The 19,952-nt window shown below is 45.2% G+C and overlaps 3 protein-coding genes across 3 annotated transcripts; all 3 read right to left on the minus strand.

The window, feature by feature from the left end:
* Positions 1–4,368: 4,368 nt before the first annotated feature.
* On the minus strand, positions 4,369–19,606 carry LOC149338163 (uncharacterized). The gene is made up of 3 exons (XM_089547531.1): positions 19,341–19,606; positions 18,498–18,683; positions 4,369–5,600 (listed from the first exon to the last, which is right to left on the minus strand). Exons 1-3 carry the CDS (start codon positions 19,563–19,565, stop codon positions 5,250–5,252), a joined length of 762 nt encoding a protein of 253 aa, XP_089403657.1. The 5' UTR covers positions 19,566–19,606; the 3' UTR covers positions 4,369–5,249.
* On the minus strand, positions 6,858–7,386 carry LOC149338164 (uncharacterized). The gene has a single exon (XM_089547534.1). It carries the CDS (start codon positions 7,369–7,371, stop codon positions 6,865–6,867), a length of 507 nt encoding a protein of 168 aa, XP_089403660.1. The 5' UTR covers positions 7,372–7,386; the 3' UTR covers positions 6,858–6,864.
* On the minus strand, positions 12,387–15,265 carry LOC149338165 (uncharacterized). The gene has a single exon (XM_089547530.1). The coding sequence runs from the start codon at positions 13,576–13,578 to the stop codon at positions 12,610–12,612; it is 969 nt and encodes a 322-aa protein (XP_089403656.1). The 5' UTR covers positions 13,579–15,265; the 3' UTR covers positions 12,387–12,609.
* Positions 19,607–19,952: the final 346 nt, after the last annotated feature.

Below are 19,952 nucleotides of genomic sequence, written 5' to 3' on the forward strand. Positions count from 1 at the left end.
AACAGAAGAAAACAACGCACTGTACAACATTTTCTTAATCTTCGGCATGAAAGATTTCAGTCGACACAAAATACCGACAACATTTGAAAGCTTGTTCACCACCACTTCAACGTGATCATTCCAGTTCAAGTTTTCATTAAAAATAGCACCAAAGCTTTTTACCGCAGAGACTGTTTCTATAAAGTGACTAACCGATCCTTAAATAGAGTGGTGGCATATTTGTCAACTTATTACAAGGCCTGAAAAGCACAGCCTTCGTTTTGGCAGTGTTTATATTTAATAAATTATTTTCAGACCATTCTAGGAGCAACTGCAAACATTTTGTGCCTTGTTTTTCGAGATATGGCAACTGTGCAGCTCTAAAGAATAAAGTGGTGTCGTCAGCATAAATGACGAAAATTGGAAGTCTACTAATACAGACAATGTCGTTAACATAGAGAATAAACAGCAATGGCCCCAAGATACTACTTTGCGGTACACCTGAAACGATGTGCCTAGGATCAGATAAGTCATTGTTTATTTTTACTCAAGTAAGACTGAATTATGCCAAGAAACTGCCCACGGAAACCCCAGTGCTTGAGCTTAGCTAGCATTATTTTGTGGTTGATGCGGCCGTGGCCTCGTGGCATAGCACCCGCCTCGGCTTTGGGAGGTGGTAGGTTCAACCCCTGCTGCCGGCTGGGTACCCACCAGTTTTCTCAAAATGGGTGCAAGTCATGCCCCAGCCTGGTGCTCGGCTTCCTAGGGTTGCATTGCTTGGGAAAGGAGCCTGCGCCTTCAGATCCCGTCACTGTGGGCTTGAAGACAGGTACAAAGCAAACTTAGTCACATTCATGAGAAAAGGGCCACAAGTCGGGCTTCTACCACACGAGGCGGATTTAGGGTTGCTTGACGGGGGAACTTATCTCTGATCCCTCAAGGCAGCTGTGGCCTAGACCCTTTTTCCACGCATCTCACCCCACATGCGCTGAGCACCAGGCCAGGGGAAATCTTGTACTCATCAAAGAAACCGGTGGGTACCCGGCGGCACTGGGGATCGAACCCCGCAACTACCGAATGTGACGCGGATGCTTTACCACAAGGCCACCGCTTCGGTGAAATGGGTGCATTCAGGATTTAACACTCATCATCGTTGTGTTCATGGGCAACCTGCAGTGCCCAGGCAGCACTGCAATCCAGCTGTTTCACATGGCCGCTCTGCGCACGTGCATCTCGCCTCCTTGAGCTGCTTCACAGGTTGGAAACAAACCTTCAGCGGTGCTAGTGCAGTTCATGTTAAAGACAGGCGCAGGCATAGTTGGCACCTTGTGGAATCAAATGCACCAACGTGCATTTGTTTTCAACAAATTTTTAAGGGTGGCAGACGAGTTTTCACGCCCTCCCTGTAAGGTGACACATCTCATGAAAAAAGGAAGATTGTTTAAAGGTGCATCTAAAGCCTGCTGCTGTCAGCTGCTTTGGCAGCAACCACATCATGAATGATTAGATATGTATGTTTGGCTGAAAACATCCCTTGCCTAGATGCTCTCATGTTAGCGCAGTCAGCTGGCATACATTACATGTGGCTTCAACAGAGCACACATGCTCATGCCTATAAAAACGAGCAGGTGGCATGGAAAAGCACCACAGGTGCACCTACAAAATGCTTGCCCCTCTCGCTAGGCTGTGTTGCGGCACTGCAATCAACGCAGTAGGCTTCATCACAGGTTGCCTGTTAGGAATTGAAATATAATGCAACCACTTAGCTTCAAAGTGAACTCTGAGCACACCCCTTAGCAGACCTTACACTGCCTGCAACTCACATCTGGACATGCCAGTCCTCCTGTTATTGCATTTGTCATGAGCTGTTCGTGCTGTTATGAGCCAAAATTTTATTTTGAGCTCGCAATGCGGAAATATTGAAGTTTTGTGTGTTTCCTATAACTTGTGCTGAAAGATGGGATAGCCACAGCTTTTTGGATGACAGCTTGCATGAGTACCCCATATGCCCTTTAACAAGGAAAGTTTTTGCTATCTGTAGTGTTCATAGTTTAGTCACGAAATAATACTGTTCATGAAGAATGTGCACTTCACGAGAATCAAGTGTGTGTTTAGTTAACACACACTTGATTCTCGTGAAGTGCGCATTCTTGAGGTTGGTACACTAACATTTATTTGGTCGAATGCATAGTGTGCCAGTGTTAGGAAAAACTACAGTGGGAAGGCACATATGCAACACAGACAGGTAACTCATTTCAACTTGTCTACTGAGTGGCAAAGATTTCAAAGCATACACGCTTATAAATTGGCGATAAACAACCAGAAGACGTTTGTATTGCATACTGCGTGCCCACAGCACAGCAAAAATCCGACCAAGCCAAACAGCACGTTCTTCAGCACAAGGTGACCAAAGCATTTTGCGGTTCTCCAATTTGAAGTCGGTACCAATATCTCACCACAATGCACGTGCTAGGCACTTGAGCATGTCCTGACAATGTAACAACACCAAAATTTAATCCACCTCGACAATGGTCCACTAAACCTTATTTGGCGTCACAGCTTCCACTACGTGCCACCACATCACGACGGTAGTGTTTTGCGGTGGATATCTGATGAGGGATACAGAAAAGAGTAGGTCGTGATGAGAAGTCACCAAATACCAGAAGTAGAGCACACAACAGGTTTGCTACTGGAGGGTAAAAAATAAAGCAATGACAGACCAGCAGCGGCGGACTGTATCGCTGAAATCGCAATGCCTCCAGAAATACACAATCTATGCGATGAAGCGCCTGTACAACGAAAGCATTTGCGGGGGCTGACTTCACACATTAAGAAGAAACGCCTCGTCATATTACAAAGGGAACTGCTAGAAATCGCTGCTGAAAGACTGCGAACGTGCAGCCAAGCAATGTGCCATTGAGCAATGTGCATAAAAATTTTTAAGAAATGCATCTTCCACCCTGGAGGCAGCCATCTTCCACCAACAGGCCAACCAACAAAGCAAGGTCTGCCCAATTTGGCGGAGTAATAACACAAGCAGTTTTGGAACAATTTTTTTCAAAAAATGCACGCAAAGTAGTGCATCTTGTAAAATAAGTATAAAATAAAATAGTTCGCAAAACTGTAGAACAAATAGGATTACGATTAGTGCCAGTTTTTCGTCGATCACGAAATTGGCGAGGCAGCAACATCGTGATTGCCATCAAGTCAGAATCCGAATGTATTCAATCCAATCCAATCCGATCCGATCGTGGAATCGTATTGGCGTTTTGCAGTGTCGGTTTAAGTTCTCTGAAAAATTAATTTATTTCCGTCTTTATTGTTTCAAAGTTACGCTGTGTAAGTTAATGAAACACTTACGCTTACCACGGTTTGACCCTCGGCGACTGCGATCAGCGAGTCGAGCTACGAAGGCTCGATGTGCCCCACACAGCGGACTCCATCCTCCGTGCAGCGAAGAGCCCCGCCACCACAAGAGATGCCCGGAACGAAGCGTAGTTTTTCGCTTCGAACGACACGTGAGCGTCATCGCCGGGACGCCACGACAGCTTCCTCAAACCACAGTTCATGTCCAACTCAAGTGTACGCGTCTGGGGACAAGGGTACGGCGATAACCAACCAGCGAAAAGGTAACCTGTCAGAAAACCCGACAGAGCCGTGTGAAAATCTAAAGCATTGAATTTCCTGCAAACTGGGCAGCGTCTCTTATGATGTTAAACGCTTAAAATATACGGTGTCTCTTCAACAATGGGTGCCAACTAAGCGCGACAGTCTGAACTTGCACGCCACAAATACGATGTCGAAGCACTAGCTGTGGCAGTCGTTTGGTCGCGGATAGGATGGAAACGAAAGAGTGGAAGCACTGGCCTTAAATGAGCTAATTTAAAGGTTGAGATGTTGGGAGCTTCGTTCTCATTGGGACAACGATAGAAACGGGGCGTAGCAGTACCTTCGACACTGGGCACATGGATGGATGGATGATAATGGCTTTAGCCTTTGTACCGGGCGGTAGCTTTCGCCACCACGGAAGGGCACTGTTGCTTGCTACTGTGGATGTGCTTGGTGGTTTGATTAATCCGTGATCAAGATATAGCTCGCGCTGCAGGTTGTTTTTGTTGTTTCCCGCTCGTATATATATTGTGTCGTATGGTATCAGTATACACGATTCTGCCATGGGCACACTGTCACGGATCTCCCCGAGAACGCTCGGGCCGAAAGAATGGACCAGGCGACAGGTTACCTACACAGACGCACATTTAATACACCCTACGCGACACAAACCCTAGCACACAAAACTAACTAACAAAGCTAACACAAAACATAAAGACTACCGAAACACACAAACTGGCAACACCCAGTCTGCTAGTGTTCGGCGTATGTGCTCACGGTTTGGTGCTGCTGATGCGTTGCATGGGTACAGTCAGTGGCATCTAGATAGCTGGCGTCGAGGCGGCGTTTCGAAGTGCTCAGGCTGGTGGCGTTGGCGTCGTCGTACGAGCTCCCGGTCGAAGTGCCCGTGGAGGCATTGCTAGCGATGTTGGCATTGATTGCACCACCCGGATGGGTGGCAACAGTGCTGGAGGCACTCCTGGCTGTGGTTCCGTCAGCCGTTGACTCCCCGGAATGAGCTTAGGAATGGCAGGAAGTCTACGGTGCGACGCCGTAGAAGTCGACATCACCGGAGCAGTAGCCGGTGTTGCTCTCTTCCAGCTAAGGTGTTCCTGACCCGCTGGAGCCTCCACTTCTCTGTTCTTCCCTCCCGTGCCACGCTATCCCTCGCGCTTTTATAGCCTTGTCGTTGGTACACGTCATCATCTTCTCTTCTCCACCAATACCTGCCGCGATGTCTCAGTGGTTACGGCGCTCGGCTGCTGACCCGAAAGACGTGGGTTCGATCCCGGCTGCGGCGGTCGAATCTCGTTGGAGGCAAAATTCTAGAGGCCGGTGTGCTGTGCGATGTCTGTGCACGTTAAAGAACCCCAGTTGGTCGAAATTTCCGGAGCCCTTCACTACGGCGTCCCTCATAGCTTGAGTCGCTTTGGGACGTTAAACCCCAATAAATCAAATCAAATCAAATCTTCTCCACCAATCAACTCTTCCCACCTCACCGAGTACCTCTTCTTCATCTTCTTTATTCTTGGATTAATACACGTCATGCTTATCGTCATCCCATTTTTCTTTTCCAGATTTTAGTTCATACTTCTGTTTCCAATTTCCTAATATATGTGACACACGCACAGGCACACTCAGACTGACGTAGCAGTCGACAGTCACTTTGCAGCTGGGACGTTGTCTGCCACACTGCGACACAGCGAATGACTGCGCTTGGCCTTCTTTGATGGCCTGCCTGGTGGGACACGTTTCGAGCCTTTGTGCAGGCCAGGTCGTCTCCTTGCAATGCTTGTTGGCTGCACATTTATCTTGCCTCGGCACCTTGAAACCCTGCAGACTGCAGCTGACATGTTTATTAGTGGTGTGACAAAGCTCTGCTTGTTTGGAAGGCTTTTCAGTTTTTTCGCAAGTCTGGCTGTGTGCTTCATGCATGTCGGGTCGTTGTTAACTTCAGCCTTTAGGTGCAGAAAGGCTTCTATGAGGGCTTCAAAAGGGTCTTCCTCCAGTTCCTGAAACACACACAAAAAAACCAAAAATTTTTTGCTTAAAGGCTGCTGTTTGCCTACCAATGGGCTGATTGTTATAATCTTTTGCATGCAAAGAGGAAGCTGAGCTGTGTGATTCTGATACTTGTCAAAGATACTGGCATGATACGGTTTGTTAAGCTTTCTTCCATTGAAAAATGAGCGAAGTTTTGTGATGCATATGTGGTAGAAGTAACATATTATTCATAAACCTTCTTTATGGTGCCAGTAGCAACAGAATCATGGTTGCTAAGAGGCAGCATGCCATTCGGCGTTTGCAGGCTGTTGCTGCTATGGGCAACAGAGAGGCATGTGAGAGTAGGATGATGAGCCCATGCAGATGGTGCAAGCACATCGTCTGATCGTGGGGTGGCTTCACAAACAGTGGCATCTTGGCCTCTCCACTAAATTTAAATTTGCTTCCTCCACGGGCATGAACTGTTGTTAGGTCCGCTTGCTTTGGGGGGAAAATTTCATAATTGAGAATTTCTGCAGAATTCTTGTTAGTAACCACAATTTCGTTTTTGTTATTGCAGACACCAATCGGAGCGAGAGAATAATAAAAATGTGACTGTTTTTTTTTTTAATTCCCGTGAAAGCCGGCATATTGTTGCACAGTTTTGATGATGCTGTGACATGCTAGACCTCTGCATATACATAAGGAAGTGAACATGTCAAGCTTGGCGGCTGTAGTGGCAACGCGTTCACAGTCCTGTATAGGAAAAGTCATGATACTGTCATCTCTCGAAAGAAGCATTAATGGTGGTGGCAAAAAGTTTCCAGTTTCGACTCAACATCCATTCTTGGGTTTTTATCTTCTGTGGTACCAGGCTGTACATTAATGAGTGAGGGAAGTCCGAGGCCAGACTAATGCACGGCTGTGCCTGGCTTGCATGCATGGTCACAACAGCATGTGTAGGATTGTGCACCATGGCAGACTTAGAGAGATAAATCAGTCACTGGGAGACATTTTGTCAAACAAGCACCATTCTTCAAGTGGAGGGAATACCAAGTATTACCTGATGGTGAACTACAACCAGCACATGCTATTTTACTGAAGGTACATTTGAAGTACAAGGGTTGTTTCAGAAATAAGCGTGTATTTATTTTGTGTGTTATGTTTCCGGCAAAATGTTGCACATTTTTCTTTATGAGTTCACAGAATTTTAAATTATCCACCACAAAAAGTGTAGTCACTTGTCATCAATGACTATGGTTTATAATGACTCCGGCTAACATAGAGTTGCCGTCACTTGTCTTGCAAATGTATAGCGCCATAGCAAACCTGGTTCAGTGGTTGAGCACTGCAGGTTTCCCTACTTTCTGGAGGGCTGTACTGGCTAGTTGCAGCTGTTGAGGTAGAGGGAGTGTTCCAACAGTCAGGAACATCGGTGGGAGCCTCGCCGCACACAGCATTTTGCAGCGCTTGTGTCTTCTCATGGAGGCCTTCGAAGAAATCAATGCCGGGGCAGTTGTCTCCGAGCGCAAGCTTTCCAAGGTTGTAGCGACCTTCTCTAGTCTGCAGAGGTGCATTTGGGAAGATCCCACCAATCACTTTGTGCACGGGTGCCTGGTGTTTACAAAATGCACCGTGCTGTCCAGAGCGGCATGTGCACAGGCCGATGTCAGAGTACACTGTGTAAAACTTGCTCTCTGGACTGCCACTTGGGACGACATAATGCCCATCTCCATCACACCTGATGTTGTTTTTGGTACCTTCTGGCAGTTTCTTCAGAAGCCTCTCATATTGCAGCATGTGCCCAGTCACACGTGAGTGGGCATGGTCAAGTATTCTGTGCAAGAAATACTCTTCCCACACAACAGAGAGGAACTCAGCTAGGGCCTCAACATTAAATGCTTTAGTTCTATGCAGGATTATGTCTTTTAGGACCCTAATCGAGGCCTCTGAATAGTTTATTTATTTATTTATTTATTTATTTATTTATTTGAACATACTGCAGGCCCTTTTCGGGCCCATGCAGGAGTGTTTACAATGCATCATTGATCAAACAGAGTAAAAACAAAAATTCAAAAATACAGAGATGTTCTCTGACCCAAACACAAAAAGATTAGGAGAGAATTAAACAGAAAAGTCAATTTTTTCGATATAATTAAGAAATAGTTCCACGGACGTACACTTCACCGCATCTTCAGGCAATTTATTCCAATATGATATAGCATCTGGAAACAGGGAGTACCTGTGGATATTTACACGGCTGACTGGTTGACGAAGTGTTTTACTATGGTTTGTTCTAGACGAGTGTTTGAATGGCGGGTGTAAGTATTGTGAATTGGCTATTTTGAAGTGACCGTGAAGAAGTTGGAACAAAAACTTTAATCTGGAAATGATTCTTCTCTGTGACAGGCTTTGTAAATTTGACTGAACTATTAGACTGGTAGCGCTAGTTTGACGTGAATACTTTGAATAGACGAACCTCACTGCTAGTTTTTGGATGCGCTCTAATTTGTTGATTAAGCTTTTTTGATGGGGGCTCCAGACTATATCCGCATATTCTAGGGTAGGTCTTATAAGAGTTTTATAGGCACTGAGTTTAATATGGGCCGGCGTGTTACGGAGCTTTCTCCTTAAATAATGTAATTTACCTTCAGCTTTAGAGCAAATGGATTTGATGTAGGGCTCCCAACGCAGGTTAGATCAACACTTGTTGTTGGGCTAGTTGGTAATACATACTTCTGAAGGAACCAGCGCACAAAACACAACGGACAAGAAAAAGGTGGTACACGACGGACAGGAGCGCTGAACTTACAACTTTATTTCGGAAGAAAGATGCAACGTATATATACAGCCATGTCAGGGAGGCGTGTCACACAGGGAAAGCAAGAACAAGTAAAATCTACAAGGTCATGATGAGACAAGCGGCACAAGCAAACCAAAAACCTTAACTAATATAACATGTGAAGGTGACCAGTTTCAATGGAGGCAAGAAAAACAACAGGGGGAAAAAAAAAAACAAGGGAAAAAACGCCAGAACTCGTGAAGATGAAAATTGATACTGATAACAAAAACCGATAAAAACAAAAAGGCAAAAGCCAATAAAAGCGATAAAAGCAATAAAGTTAACAGGGCAATGGAAATGAAAAAGATAAAATGCCAACAAGTAACACGGCAAAAAATACTAACAGCTAAAATTAAGAAAACATCGCGGAAAAACTAACAGCTAAAAGGTAAAACCCACAGAAACATAAGGTTAAGTCTTGTGTAAACAAATAGCGGAATAAAGTTGGCGGGAAAAAGACGGTTGCATAAGGTGGGAAGTTAAAATGCTAGTGCCTCGAATTTTGTGCCAGATAGACGAGTTCTTTCTCAGATAGCGACACTGAAGGCTGGCTAATGCACTTCTCTTTTAACGACGCTATCGTGAATGCCTCAACTATTTCACGGGGCCTCGTGTTTCTGATTGTGGCTATTACCCGAGTTTTTTCGAAGTGTGGCAAACATCCTGTTTCTACATCCCTGCAATCCCGACAATGAATACCAATGTGACGGCACTTTTGAACATTTGCGTTGTAATCATGTTCTTTTAGTCTTTCATTTAAACAACGCCCTGTCTGTCCAATATACTGCTTCCCACAGGACAGGGGGATGGAATAGACAACTGAATCGGTACACTGCACAAAATTCTTCTGGTGCCTGATATTGCAAGTACTCTCTTTTTTACGAGTTTCATTGACCTTTCTGCAAAGCTGCAAAACATTAAGAAAATTGGGAAACGTGTTGGAGTTGAAGTCGTCTTTAGTGCCCCAAAGCGGCTTTCCCAGCTTTGCAGAAAGGTCAATGAAACTCGTAAAAAAGAGAGTACTTGCAATATCAGGCACCAGAAGAATTTTGTGCAGTGTACCGATTCAGTTGTCTATTCCATCCCCCTGTCCTGTGGGAAGCAGTATATTGGACAGACAGGGCGTTGTTTAAATGAAAGACTAAAAGAACATGATTACAACGCAAATGTTCAAAAGTGCCGTCACATTGGTATTCATTGTCGGGATTGCAGGGATGTAGAAACAGGATGTTTGCCACACTTCGAAAAAACTCGGGTAATAGCCACAATCAGAAACACGAGGCCCCGTGAAATAGTTGAGGCATTCACGATAGCGTCGTTAAAAGAGAAGTGCATTAGCCAGCCTTCAGTGTCGCTATCTGAGAAAGAACTCGTCTATCTGGCACAAAATTCGAGGCACTAGCATTTTAACTTCCCACCTTATGCAACCGTCTTTTTCCCGCCAACTTTATTCCGCTATTTGTTTACACAAGACTTAACCTTATGTTTCTGTGGGTTTTACCTTTTAGCTGTTAGTTTTTCCGCGATGTTTTCTTAATTTTAGCTGTTAGTATTTTTTGCCGTGTTACTTGTTGGCATTTTATCTTTTTCATTTCCATTGCCCTGTTAACTTTATTGCTTTTATCGCTTTTATTGGCTTTTGCCTTTTTGTTTTTATCGGTTTTTGTTATCAGTATCAATTTTCATCTTCACGAGTTCTGGCGTTTTTTCCCTTGTTTTTTTTTTTTTCCCCTGTTGTTTTTCTTGCCTCCATTGAAACTGGTCACCTTCACATGTTATATTAGTTAAGGTTTTTGGTTTGCTTGTGCCGCTTGTCTCATCATGACCTTGTAGATTTTACTTGTTCTTGCTTTCCCTGTGTGACACGCCTCCCTGACATGGCTGTATATATACGTTGCATCTTTCTTCCGAAATAAAGTTGTAAGTTCAGCGCTCCTGTCCGTCGTGTACCACCTTTTTCTTGTCCGTTGTGTTTTGTGCGCTGGTTCCTTCAGAAGCAGGTTAGATGTTAGGATGAGCCCCAGATACTTCACCTGATCATATTTTTTAACCTGTGCGTCACCAAGTGTGTATGTAAAACTTAGAGGATGCTTCTTATTAGTGAATGTGATACTTTTGGTTTTATCTGCGTTAAGTTTCATTCCCCAGGTCATACACCAAGCGTGGATTGATTCTAGGGAATTGTTAAGGAGAATTTGATCGTCAGATTTTTTTACAGCTATATATACGACACAATCGTCTGCAAAAAGGCGAAGCTGGATCGATGAACTAACACAGGAATGAATATCATTTATATAAATGAGGAACAAAAGAGGCGCAAGTACTGATCCCTGGGGTACACCCGAATACACATCCAGGTTTTGCGAAACGTATTCACCTATTTTGACGCATTGTTTTCTGTTCTGCAAATAGCAGGAAATCCATGACACAATGTTGCGATCAGTGCCAAAAGATAGTAATTTTATTACAAGGTCATCGTGAGGAACAACATCAAACGCTTTAGAGAAGTCTAAGAATATAGCATCTATCTGGTAGCCTTCATTAATTGTGTTAGCGATGTCGTGAGTAATTTCAGCAAGCTGCGTTACTGTTGAAAGCCCTGTTCTGAAACCGTGTTGTTTTTCATAAATGAGATTATTATTTTCTAGATATGAGATCATGGCTTTAAAAATAATGTGTTCCATCATTTTACAACTAGTGCTTGTTAACGATATCGGACGATAATTATTCAGTTCAGTTTTAGGACCCGATTTGTGTATAGGAATTATTTTGGCACAGCGCCAGTCATCTGGAATTACGAGTGTTTGTAAAGATGTTGTGTAAATTTTATGCAGGTATTTAGACACCCAGTCAGCGTATCGGACTAAAAATGTGTTCGAGATGGAATCAGGACCCGGAGATTTTTTTGTGTCAAGTGTTTGTAAAAGAGAAAGGATTCCATCTTCACTAATGATTAGTTCTGTCATGGGTTTCTTGATTGTGTATGCGGGTAGAGAAGCGTGAGAGGCTGTTCTGGTGAAAACGGACTGGAAAAACTTATTGAATTCATTTGCAATGTCATCAGGTTTACTTATGGTGTCGCTGAAATCTGTAATGATGGAACCAGTTGACTGTTCTTCAGATAAGTAGCGCCAAAACTTATGAGGGTTGTGAGCCATGAAGGAAGGCAGCGTCAAATCAAAGAAGCGAGTTTTTGCGTCTCGGATTTTGCTCTGTAAGCAGTTAACAAGACTTGCAATGTCATTCTTGTTTCCTTTTTTACGCCGTCGTTTTATTTTTCTTTTAAGTTGAATTATCTCGCGCGTTATCCACGGGTACTCCCTGTTTATGCGTTTTTTTCGAAGCGGAACGTATCTCTTTTCGCAAGTATTTACAATGTTTTTGAAACAGGACAATAGTTCACGAACATCGGTCAGTGCGCTGAATTCGGCAAAGCTGTTCTCAAGTGCATTTAGAATTGCAGGGTCATCTGCACGCTCATAGTCCTTGACAAAGGTTGGCAGTGTTTTCTTCTTTTTGCAAGTGACTACTATGGGGCATGACAATACTAGCAGTTTGTGGTCAGATATGCCGTCTTCGATGCGCACTGAACACCCTGGAAGTGTACTGCTAACAAAAATTAAATCAAGAAGTGAAGAGGAAGACGACAGAACTCGGGTGTTATCGGTAACCAGCTGATCTAAGGAAAAACTAAATGCTGTAAATAAAAGCGTTTCCGCGCTTTGGGCATCTTTTCCGTCGTGTGAAAAGTCCGCCCAATTAAATTTAAAGTCCCCCGATAAAATCAACTTAGATCTTGAGTTAGTGTGCTGGGACAGATAATCGTTCATTTTTTCCAGATAATCTGGCGGGGCGTTTGGGGGTGGATACACGCCTCCCAGTAATATACATTTACCGGAATATGTTATTTTGCACCACACACTTTCGTGGTCATCAATACCCTTCAGGACTGAATATTTTATGTTGTTTTTAATAGCTATAGCTACACCACCCCATCGCGAACCCCTATCTTTACGTAGCAACTTATATGTTGATGGAACAACTTCCGAATCACGTACTCCTGCTTGTAACCATGTTTCTGTTATAATTATGATGTGAGGATGGTGTCCCAGAATTAGCTGCTCGAGGTGACCTAACTTGTTTACTATACTTCTAGCATTGAATGACAGGATTCTTAGTGTTTTGGTTTTGGCCGGTCAGATATGATTACTGTTCGAGCTTGCTGCTCCTGGAGTTGAGTTAGGCTGGGTGTGCCTTGCATCATCGGCCCTTCTTGTTATTTCGACCCTGGTTTGTTGTGTTTCATCCCAAATGAAAACCTTGCCATTGACCTTTAGCTTATCAAAGGAAAGCGACACCTTTGCCCCAGCCGCCCTCTCTCGCTCCGATGAGCGCCATAGCTTAGTGCGTAAGTCTCGTACCCTTTTTGAAAAATCTTCAGATATGGAAATGTTAGAGCCCTTTAGTTTGAAACAGCTTGACATAATATCTGTTTTCTCTGCGGAATTGAAGAACCGAACTATGACTGGACGTGGTGTTTTGCCTTTAGGATTACCTATCCTGTGAATTCTTTCGGCCGATTTCACTTCCATGCCCAGCTTGTCTCTGAAGATTTCTTGCTTAACGTGTTCCTCAAGTGATTTAGCGTCTTCCTCCGGTTTCTCGGTCACACCATAAATCAATAAGTTGTTGCGTCGACTTCGGTTTTCCAAGTCATCTATTTTTGCTGCTATACCGTGAATGTGTTTGTTCGTACTTCTGGTTAGTCTTTCACTTTCATCAAGTCTTTCTTCGCATTTCTTCAACCTACCTAAGTCGTTTTCAATTGTTTCAATTCTCAACCTCATATTATCAACCGTTCTCTCGACATGTTTTAGGTTTGTAACTAACTCCTGCAAAGTTTTGTTTGTTTTTGCTTGTTCTTTCAGAATCTTTTTCAGTAGTTCATTGTTAAGATGACTGTCAGAGTCAGAGCTAGGGCCTGGGTTGAGTTCAATGTCACCAGATGTCAACAGTAAAAGCCTAATGACACTATAACAGTCACAAAGCATGCTCAGGAGAAATTGTGGACTTGGTAGCACCGTCAGGGTTACATCATTGTCTCTAACTGAGGAAACAGAGTATTTGCCACCAACCTGTACGACAAAAACGAAGTGTTTGAGCATTGGTATCCGGTCGGTGCCACCAAGTCCACTGAAGTGTCCAGCTGACGGGATCCTGGTTATATACCCGCGTAGGCGTGGCTCCGTTGACGTTCCAGCAGCAGCTCGGCGATAGCGGCTGTTGGTGTCGGCGATAGTTGTTGGTGTTGTGGCCTCGTGTCTTTGCGGACGTGTCTTTGGCCTCGTGTGTCGGCAGTATACAATCTATTGCGTCCATTCTCACCTGTGAGGACCCCGCCGATTCGCCTCATCTAGCCATGACTGCGCTGAGCCCTCCATCTTCTGCGCCTGATTCCTCCGCTACAGACCTGTTCCTTCACTCTATCGACACCGATCTTCCTTCCCCGCAACGGACGCAGCTTCTTAACCTCCTTCACCAGTTCCGCTCCTCCTTCGACTGTCATCGGAGTTCCTTGGGCCAAACTTCCACGGTCACCCATCGTGTCGACACCGGCAACCACGCACCAGTGCGGCAGTGCCCCTATCGTGTATCTGCCACCGAGCGCCATGCTACCGAAGAGCAAGTTGATAAAATGCTCCAAGATGGCGTGATCCAGCCCTCCAGTAGCCCTTGGGCTTCGCCTGTTGTGCTGGTCAAGAAGAAAGACGGCTCCATCCGATTTTGTGTCGACTACCGCCGCCTTAATAAGATTACGCGGAAGGATGTCTACCCTCTTCCCCGCATCGATGACGCTGTGGACTGTTTGCAAGGGGCCGAACTATTTTCTTCCCTTGATCTTCGTTCTGGATATTGGCAGGTCCCCATGGAAGCGGCTGATCGCCCCAAAACTGCTTTTGCAACCCCCGACGGCTTATACGAATTTACAGTTATGCCATTCGGCTTTTGTAATGTGCCTGCAACATTTGAGAGGATGATGGACACCATTTTGCGGGGATTAAAGTGGAAGGTATGCCTCTGCTACCTCGACGACATCGTGGTCTTTTCTGCTGATTTTGACACCCACCTCCATCGCCTGAGGCACATCTTGAACTGCCTTTCTGACGCCGGTTTGCAGCTAAACTTGAAGAAATGCCATTTTGCCGCTCGTACACTCACTATCTTAGGGCACGTTGTCTCCAAGGAAGACGTTTCTCCAGACCCAGCCAAACTTTGTGCGGTCGCTGCTTTTCCCAAGCCTACATCTGTCAAAGAACTGCGCAGCTTCCTTGTCCTGTGTTCCTACTTTCGTAGGTTTATTCGAAACTTTGCATCTATTGCTGCCCCTTTAACAGAACTCCTATCCAGCAGCTCCGACTTTTCACAGTGGTCACCTACCTCTTCCCTACACTCTTCCCTACACTGCAGCCGGTAACCGTTGGGCTATCGTCGCAGTTGACCACTTGACGAGGTATGCAGAAACCGCCGCCCTTCCATCCGCCTCAGCGTCTGACGTAGCCTCCTTCATTTTGCGACGGTTCATTCTTCGCCACGGCGCACCGCGCGAACTGCTGAGTGACAGAGGCCGCGTTTTCTTATCGGAAGTTGTCAAAGCCTTGCTCCGCAGGTGCAACATCATTCACTGAACAAGCTCTATATATCACCCGCAAACTAACGGCCTTACAGAAAGATTTAACCGTACCCTCGGCGATATGCTCTCTATATACGTCTCATCAGACCATTCAAACTGGGATCTCGTCCTTCCGTATGTGACATACGCCAACAACACCGCAACGCAGTCGGCTACCGGCTTTTCCCCGTTCTATCTTCTTTACGGCCGTCACCCTTCTGCTCCACTCGATACCATTCTCCCATACCAGCCTGACGCATCTGAGTGTACTCCTATTTCGCAAGCTGCACGACACGCAGAAGAGTGTCGCCGAATCGCCCGTTCTCTCACAACTGAGGCCCAATACCGTCGGAAATCCCGCCACGACAGCCATCACACGCCCCCGCACTTTTCTTCTGGTAGCCTCGTGTGGCTCTGGATTCCGTTCAGTACTGCGGGCCTCTCCTCGAAACTTCTTGCAAAGTTTCACGGCCCCTACCGAGTTGTGGAACGCACCTCGCCTGTTAATTACGTGGTGGAACCGCTGATGCCGTCTCCTGATCTTCGCCGGCGCGAACGCGAGACTGTTCACGTGCAGCGCCTAAAGCCGCATTATGACCCGGCCATCTCACCTACGCCGTAAGTCGCCAGGATGGCTCCTCTCCTCCCCGGGGGGCAGTTGTAACGACGAAGAAGTTCCTGTTCAGGCGAAGACGACGACGAACTTCTGACCGTTGTGTTGAGCGGCATTGCCATCGCTTTGTGTGTGGGCTCTCGGTGCTCGACCTCTGTGTCTACGTGGCCTGTGCCTCTGTGTCTACCGCCGGCGCCCAGTACCTCTAACCATCCCAGTACCCATCTTACACTACAATTATTCAAAGGTATGTTGAGTTTGTCAATTTGGCCTACAGATCCCAGGAAGAACGAGCAGGTGCGTTAATTTTGGGCACACATTAGGAAAAGTTTCATGAAGGCCTTGGCAATGATTGAGCAAGCATTCATGCGGGATTGCAAGACCTCTATGAAACGCTGTTACCAAAATTTAACTTCTTGAATTGGTTGCAAGCACGGCAGCAGATTTTAACTCTTGTTATGGGTCATTTATTTCCATATTTGTGATCCAGATTCTGACCACTCTTTAGAACTGGGAGGGAGTGCATTGACATCTGCATGGAGCTACATAGGGTTGTCATAAATGTACAAACGTTTTGTTCCAGGTCACTGCTGGGGCTACCTGGTGTTACATTTATGACCCTGAGAGAAACCAGCCATCTTCTCTGGGCAGAGTCCATACTTGCCAAGAATGGTGAGACAAGTGTAAAGTCAAGTGCATGTTCAGGACTTTCCTTGGCATCGGTGGGATTGTGTAAAAAAAAGCTGACACCAGAAGGACAAAGTGTCAGTTCCACCTGCTACTGTGCCATTTTGCAGCACCAGGAGACATAACCCTAACAGGCCTACTGAATCATTTCAAGGCTCCGTTTTCCAAATTTGCTGGTTTTTATGGATAATTTGATGCCAGCCATCTGTTCAAGTTTTCTATTAATTCACAAATCATGAATACAATCTAGTCCACATATAACGACTGCAGTTATAACTAACAGTTATTACAAATGAGGTAGAGCTACCGTCAAAAAATCCATTAGGGCTATGACATTGCATCTTAGATAAAACGAACAACCTTGGCTATATAACTCTGTTCTAACTAACAAGGAGGCACTGTAAGCTCACTACTCCCACAGCCTCCCAGCTATTGTGATCTCCCAAAGAAAATGTAGCTGTCTCTCCCCCCCCCAAATAAATAAATAAAAAAGTGGATTTGAAACTTAAACTACCGGCCAGGTGTGCTCCAACAGGCTACAGGGTCAGTCAGTGCTTGCGTGCACGCCTGTTGGGTAAAGCATTTAAAGTGGAAACAGAAGCATGGTAAGCTCTAGACAGGGGCAGTGTTGGAAGCAAACTGCTGCACACGGCCGGTGCCTAGTCAATGACAGCGATTTGAGAAGCTTGAATACCAGTCACGAGGTATGCCTTGCAGGCCCACCCAGTCACGTGATTCATCACTTATCCAGTCGGATCTCTGCTCTCTGCGTGGCTGCCGCGTCCAGGCAATTCGTAGACAGCAGATAGCTTGTGTCACCCTTGTTTAGAGCTCTCGAACAATGTGCACCGTATGATTGAAAGTAGTAGCGATTGTTTTTTGGTGAGGTGTTATTTCCCATCTGGTTTATAGGCCTATTCGACTGTATTCTGGTGGAAAGATTGCTTCAAGACCCTAGTAGTCACGGCAAGCTATAGCTTTATTTGGAGCTCTATGCGTTACTTGAGAGCTTTACAGAAGAGTCATGTATACTGTACATTATGAGTGCTCATGCGCTGCAGTAGCTTTGTCGCTGCACCCTGACAACGTTTTTGAGGATTGAAGACGAGGGCTTTCACCAGTTGCCGTGAGCGCCTCATTTACTAACGGTATTGCCACGTCATTGAAACAGCTCGTCTGCTGCTTAGGGCTTGGCCAGAAGCACATGACCGTTCTGGAGAGCTTAGAAAGCGGTTTGATAGGGTCTGCTTCGAAGAAACAGGCATGCACAGCAGACCTTTTAAAGAAATAACCATCACCTTTCTCTGGCTGTATTTTTGCGCTGTAATGGGGTAAGTCCACATGACCATCAAGTTCATTATAAGTGGGCTCTACTGTATACCGCTGTCTACGATCATGAGGTTGTGTAGTGCAGCTCCTTACCTGACCAGTATTGTCTCTCGCCACAGTTGCAAATGGTCCCTGTTATGCTTGCTTGTCACTGATACTTATGCTGCCGCTACTGTGCTGCATAAGTAGCCCTACAATTTTTTTATTGCATCTTTCGTATGCTGAATTGAGAGGCAAAAGCTCTGCTGTGTTTGGCTGTACTTTTTGCAATTACTTAGTGTGTGTATGATGCCTACAAACTGAAACAGAAGTGGTCAATGCATTGGCTGTGTTGTCATGCACTGGACATGCTATAGCACCCATTCTTCAACCAAATACCATAGGCCTGCACAGCATGCATGCACTATGCGACTTGTGAGACATTGTCCTGTGACGTAGTATCAGTGACACAGTACCTGGCCTTGCCACCGCTGTGGCTCACCGGTTACGGTGCTCGGCTGCTGACCCAACCATCAGATGTGGGTTCGATCCCGGCCGCGGTGGCCAAACTTAGATGGAGGCAAAATTCTAGAGGCCCGTGTGCTGTTCAACGTCAGTGCATGTTAAAGAACCCCAGGTGGCCGAAATTTTCAGAGCCTTTCACTGTGGCGTCCCTTATAGTCTGAGTCACTTTGGGACATTAAACCCCCATAAAACCATAAAACTTTTTCTTCTGAATCAGTCACTCACTGCTGTTTCTGTATGCATTCAAATTTTATATCACTGATTATGAATAAATTCCATACCTTTTGAAAAATGACCATCAATGACTTCCTTTCACTTGGGCTGACACCATGCGTGGCAAGAATCAGCCACCGCCACTCAGCCTGTGCCACATGAAAGTGGCATAGGAGCTGCCTGGCTTCTGGCCAGTTGTCAAGAATTGCTGCTTTCTCAGCAGCACTGTTGTCAGTCATGAAAGTCTCTGGTGCCTGCAGACAAGAAACAGCCACATACTGACAGCTATGCAACAGCTAAGTCATTCCCATGACAGATGTTTGCGGGTGCCGGATAAGTTGATAACCAGATAACCTTGCTACATTACCCTGTGTTGCTATGATGATATTTTTCACTTCGGTTTTGATGGCATTACTGAATGGGTCCTAACTCTGTGCATGCATAATCTATATCCAGTTTGATATTTAAATGTAGAGGTGACATTTACACAGTGTAGTTCACATGTCAAACACTTCAGCTCTACAGCTTGTTCATTTGTGGCTCAAATTTTAAATGAAATCGACTGCTACTGACCTGACAGGTTGGGCAAGCAGGAGTTTAGGCAGCATTGGTATGGGCTTGCATTAACTCAATTTTTTTTTTTATCAAACAAGATGAAAAGTCCAAGATTTTAAGGTTTGCAGAGTGTCACACCGCCTCTTGGAGCAAACTGTTGAAGCTTAAAAGTTGTAGGCATGGCTTGTAGCCAATGCTGATATTGTTAAGCAGTGCCTCTTGGAGCTTGCAGAAAGTACAGGCTGGAGCAGACCCATATTCTGAACCAATGTTGCCTAACTCATGTAATCTAGCATTACCTGGCATTCTTTCAAACAACATGCAGTAAGTATAATTTGCAATTTTCCTGTGCCCACCTCACAGCCTCCAAAGCAAAAGGGGTAGTTGTGCTTCAGGAGCTCGAAGCCAGCTGAGTAGCCCTCAGTAGTCTGGCTGCTGTGCACAATGACTGCTATGGGTACAGCACCAGCTGATGTCGCTGTCAGCATAACTGTCACGCTGCTGCTTGTTGAGTCACATGATGCCGTGGAATCAACGAAGATGACTTCAGAGGATGATTCAAGCAGCTGGGCACGCCTCATGATTGGAGTTACCAGGAGAACTGCCCAGCTTCCTGCCCCTCCCTCTGAGTGCACCTTCACACAACTCCTGCATAAAAAGCGGGTTTTGACGGTTTAGTATGGCATAACATGAAAGCATAGTTGGTGTTGCAAAACAAATTATCACCTTTATGAGACACTGAGAGCAAATTAAAGTTTTCCTGCATCAATGGATTACTCTTATGTGGACGTAGAGCATATTTTCAATGAAAACAAAATATGTATGTGGTAGGAAGGACAATAAAATGAGAGATGGGTATTGTCTGGTGAGATTTTTTGTTCTGTAGAACAAAGGGTTAGGTGCCTGAATAATCTAACTGTTTGTATCGCTACTAGCTGTCCACTTTCATCTCACCAGGAAAATAAGAC

This window comes from Amblyomma mixtum, chromosome 6 (genome assembly GCF_055824585.1).
Source record: "Amblyomma mixtum isolate Tamu chromosome 6, ASM5582458v1, whole genome shotgun sequence".
NCBI classification, from domain to species: Eukaryota; Metazoa; Arthropoda; class Arachnida; order Ixodida; family Ixodidae; genus Amblyomma; species Amblyomma mixtum.

Coding starts and splice junctions, on each gene's coding strand:
- LOC149338165 (XM_089547530.1), bottom strand. CDS start 13,578: ATGCTCAAACACTTCGTTTTTGTCGTACAGGTTGGTGGCAAATACTCT.
- LOC149338163 (XM_089547531.1), bottom strand. CDS start 19,565: ATGAGGCGTGCCCAGCTGCTTGAATCATCCTCTGAAGTCATCTTCGTT. Junction 18,684..19,340: donor TTTGCTTTGGAGGCTGTGAG/GTGGGCACAGGA, acceptor TCTTGTCTGCAG/GCACCAGAGACTTTCATGAC. Junction 5,601..18,497: donor TGATGGTCATTTTTCAAAAG/GTATGGAATTTA, acceptor TGTGTGTTTCAG/GAACTGGAGGAAGACCCTTT.
- LOC149338164 (XM_089547534.1), bottom strand. CDS start 7,371: ATGCTGCAATATGAGAGGCTTCTGAAGAAACTGCCAGAAGGTACCAAA.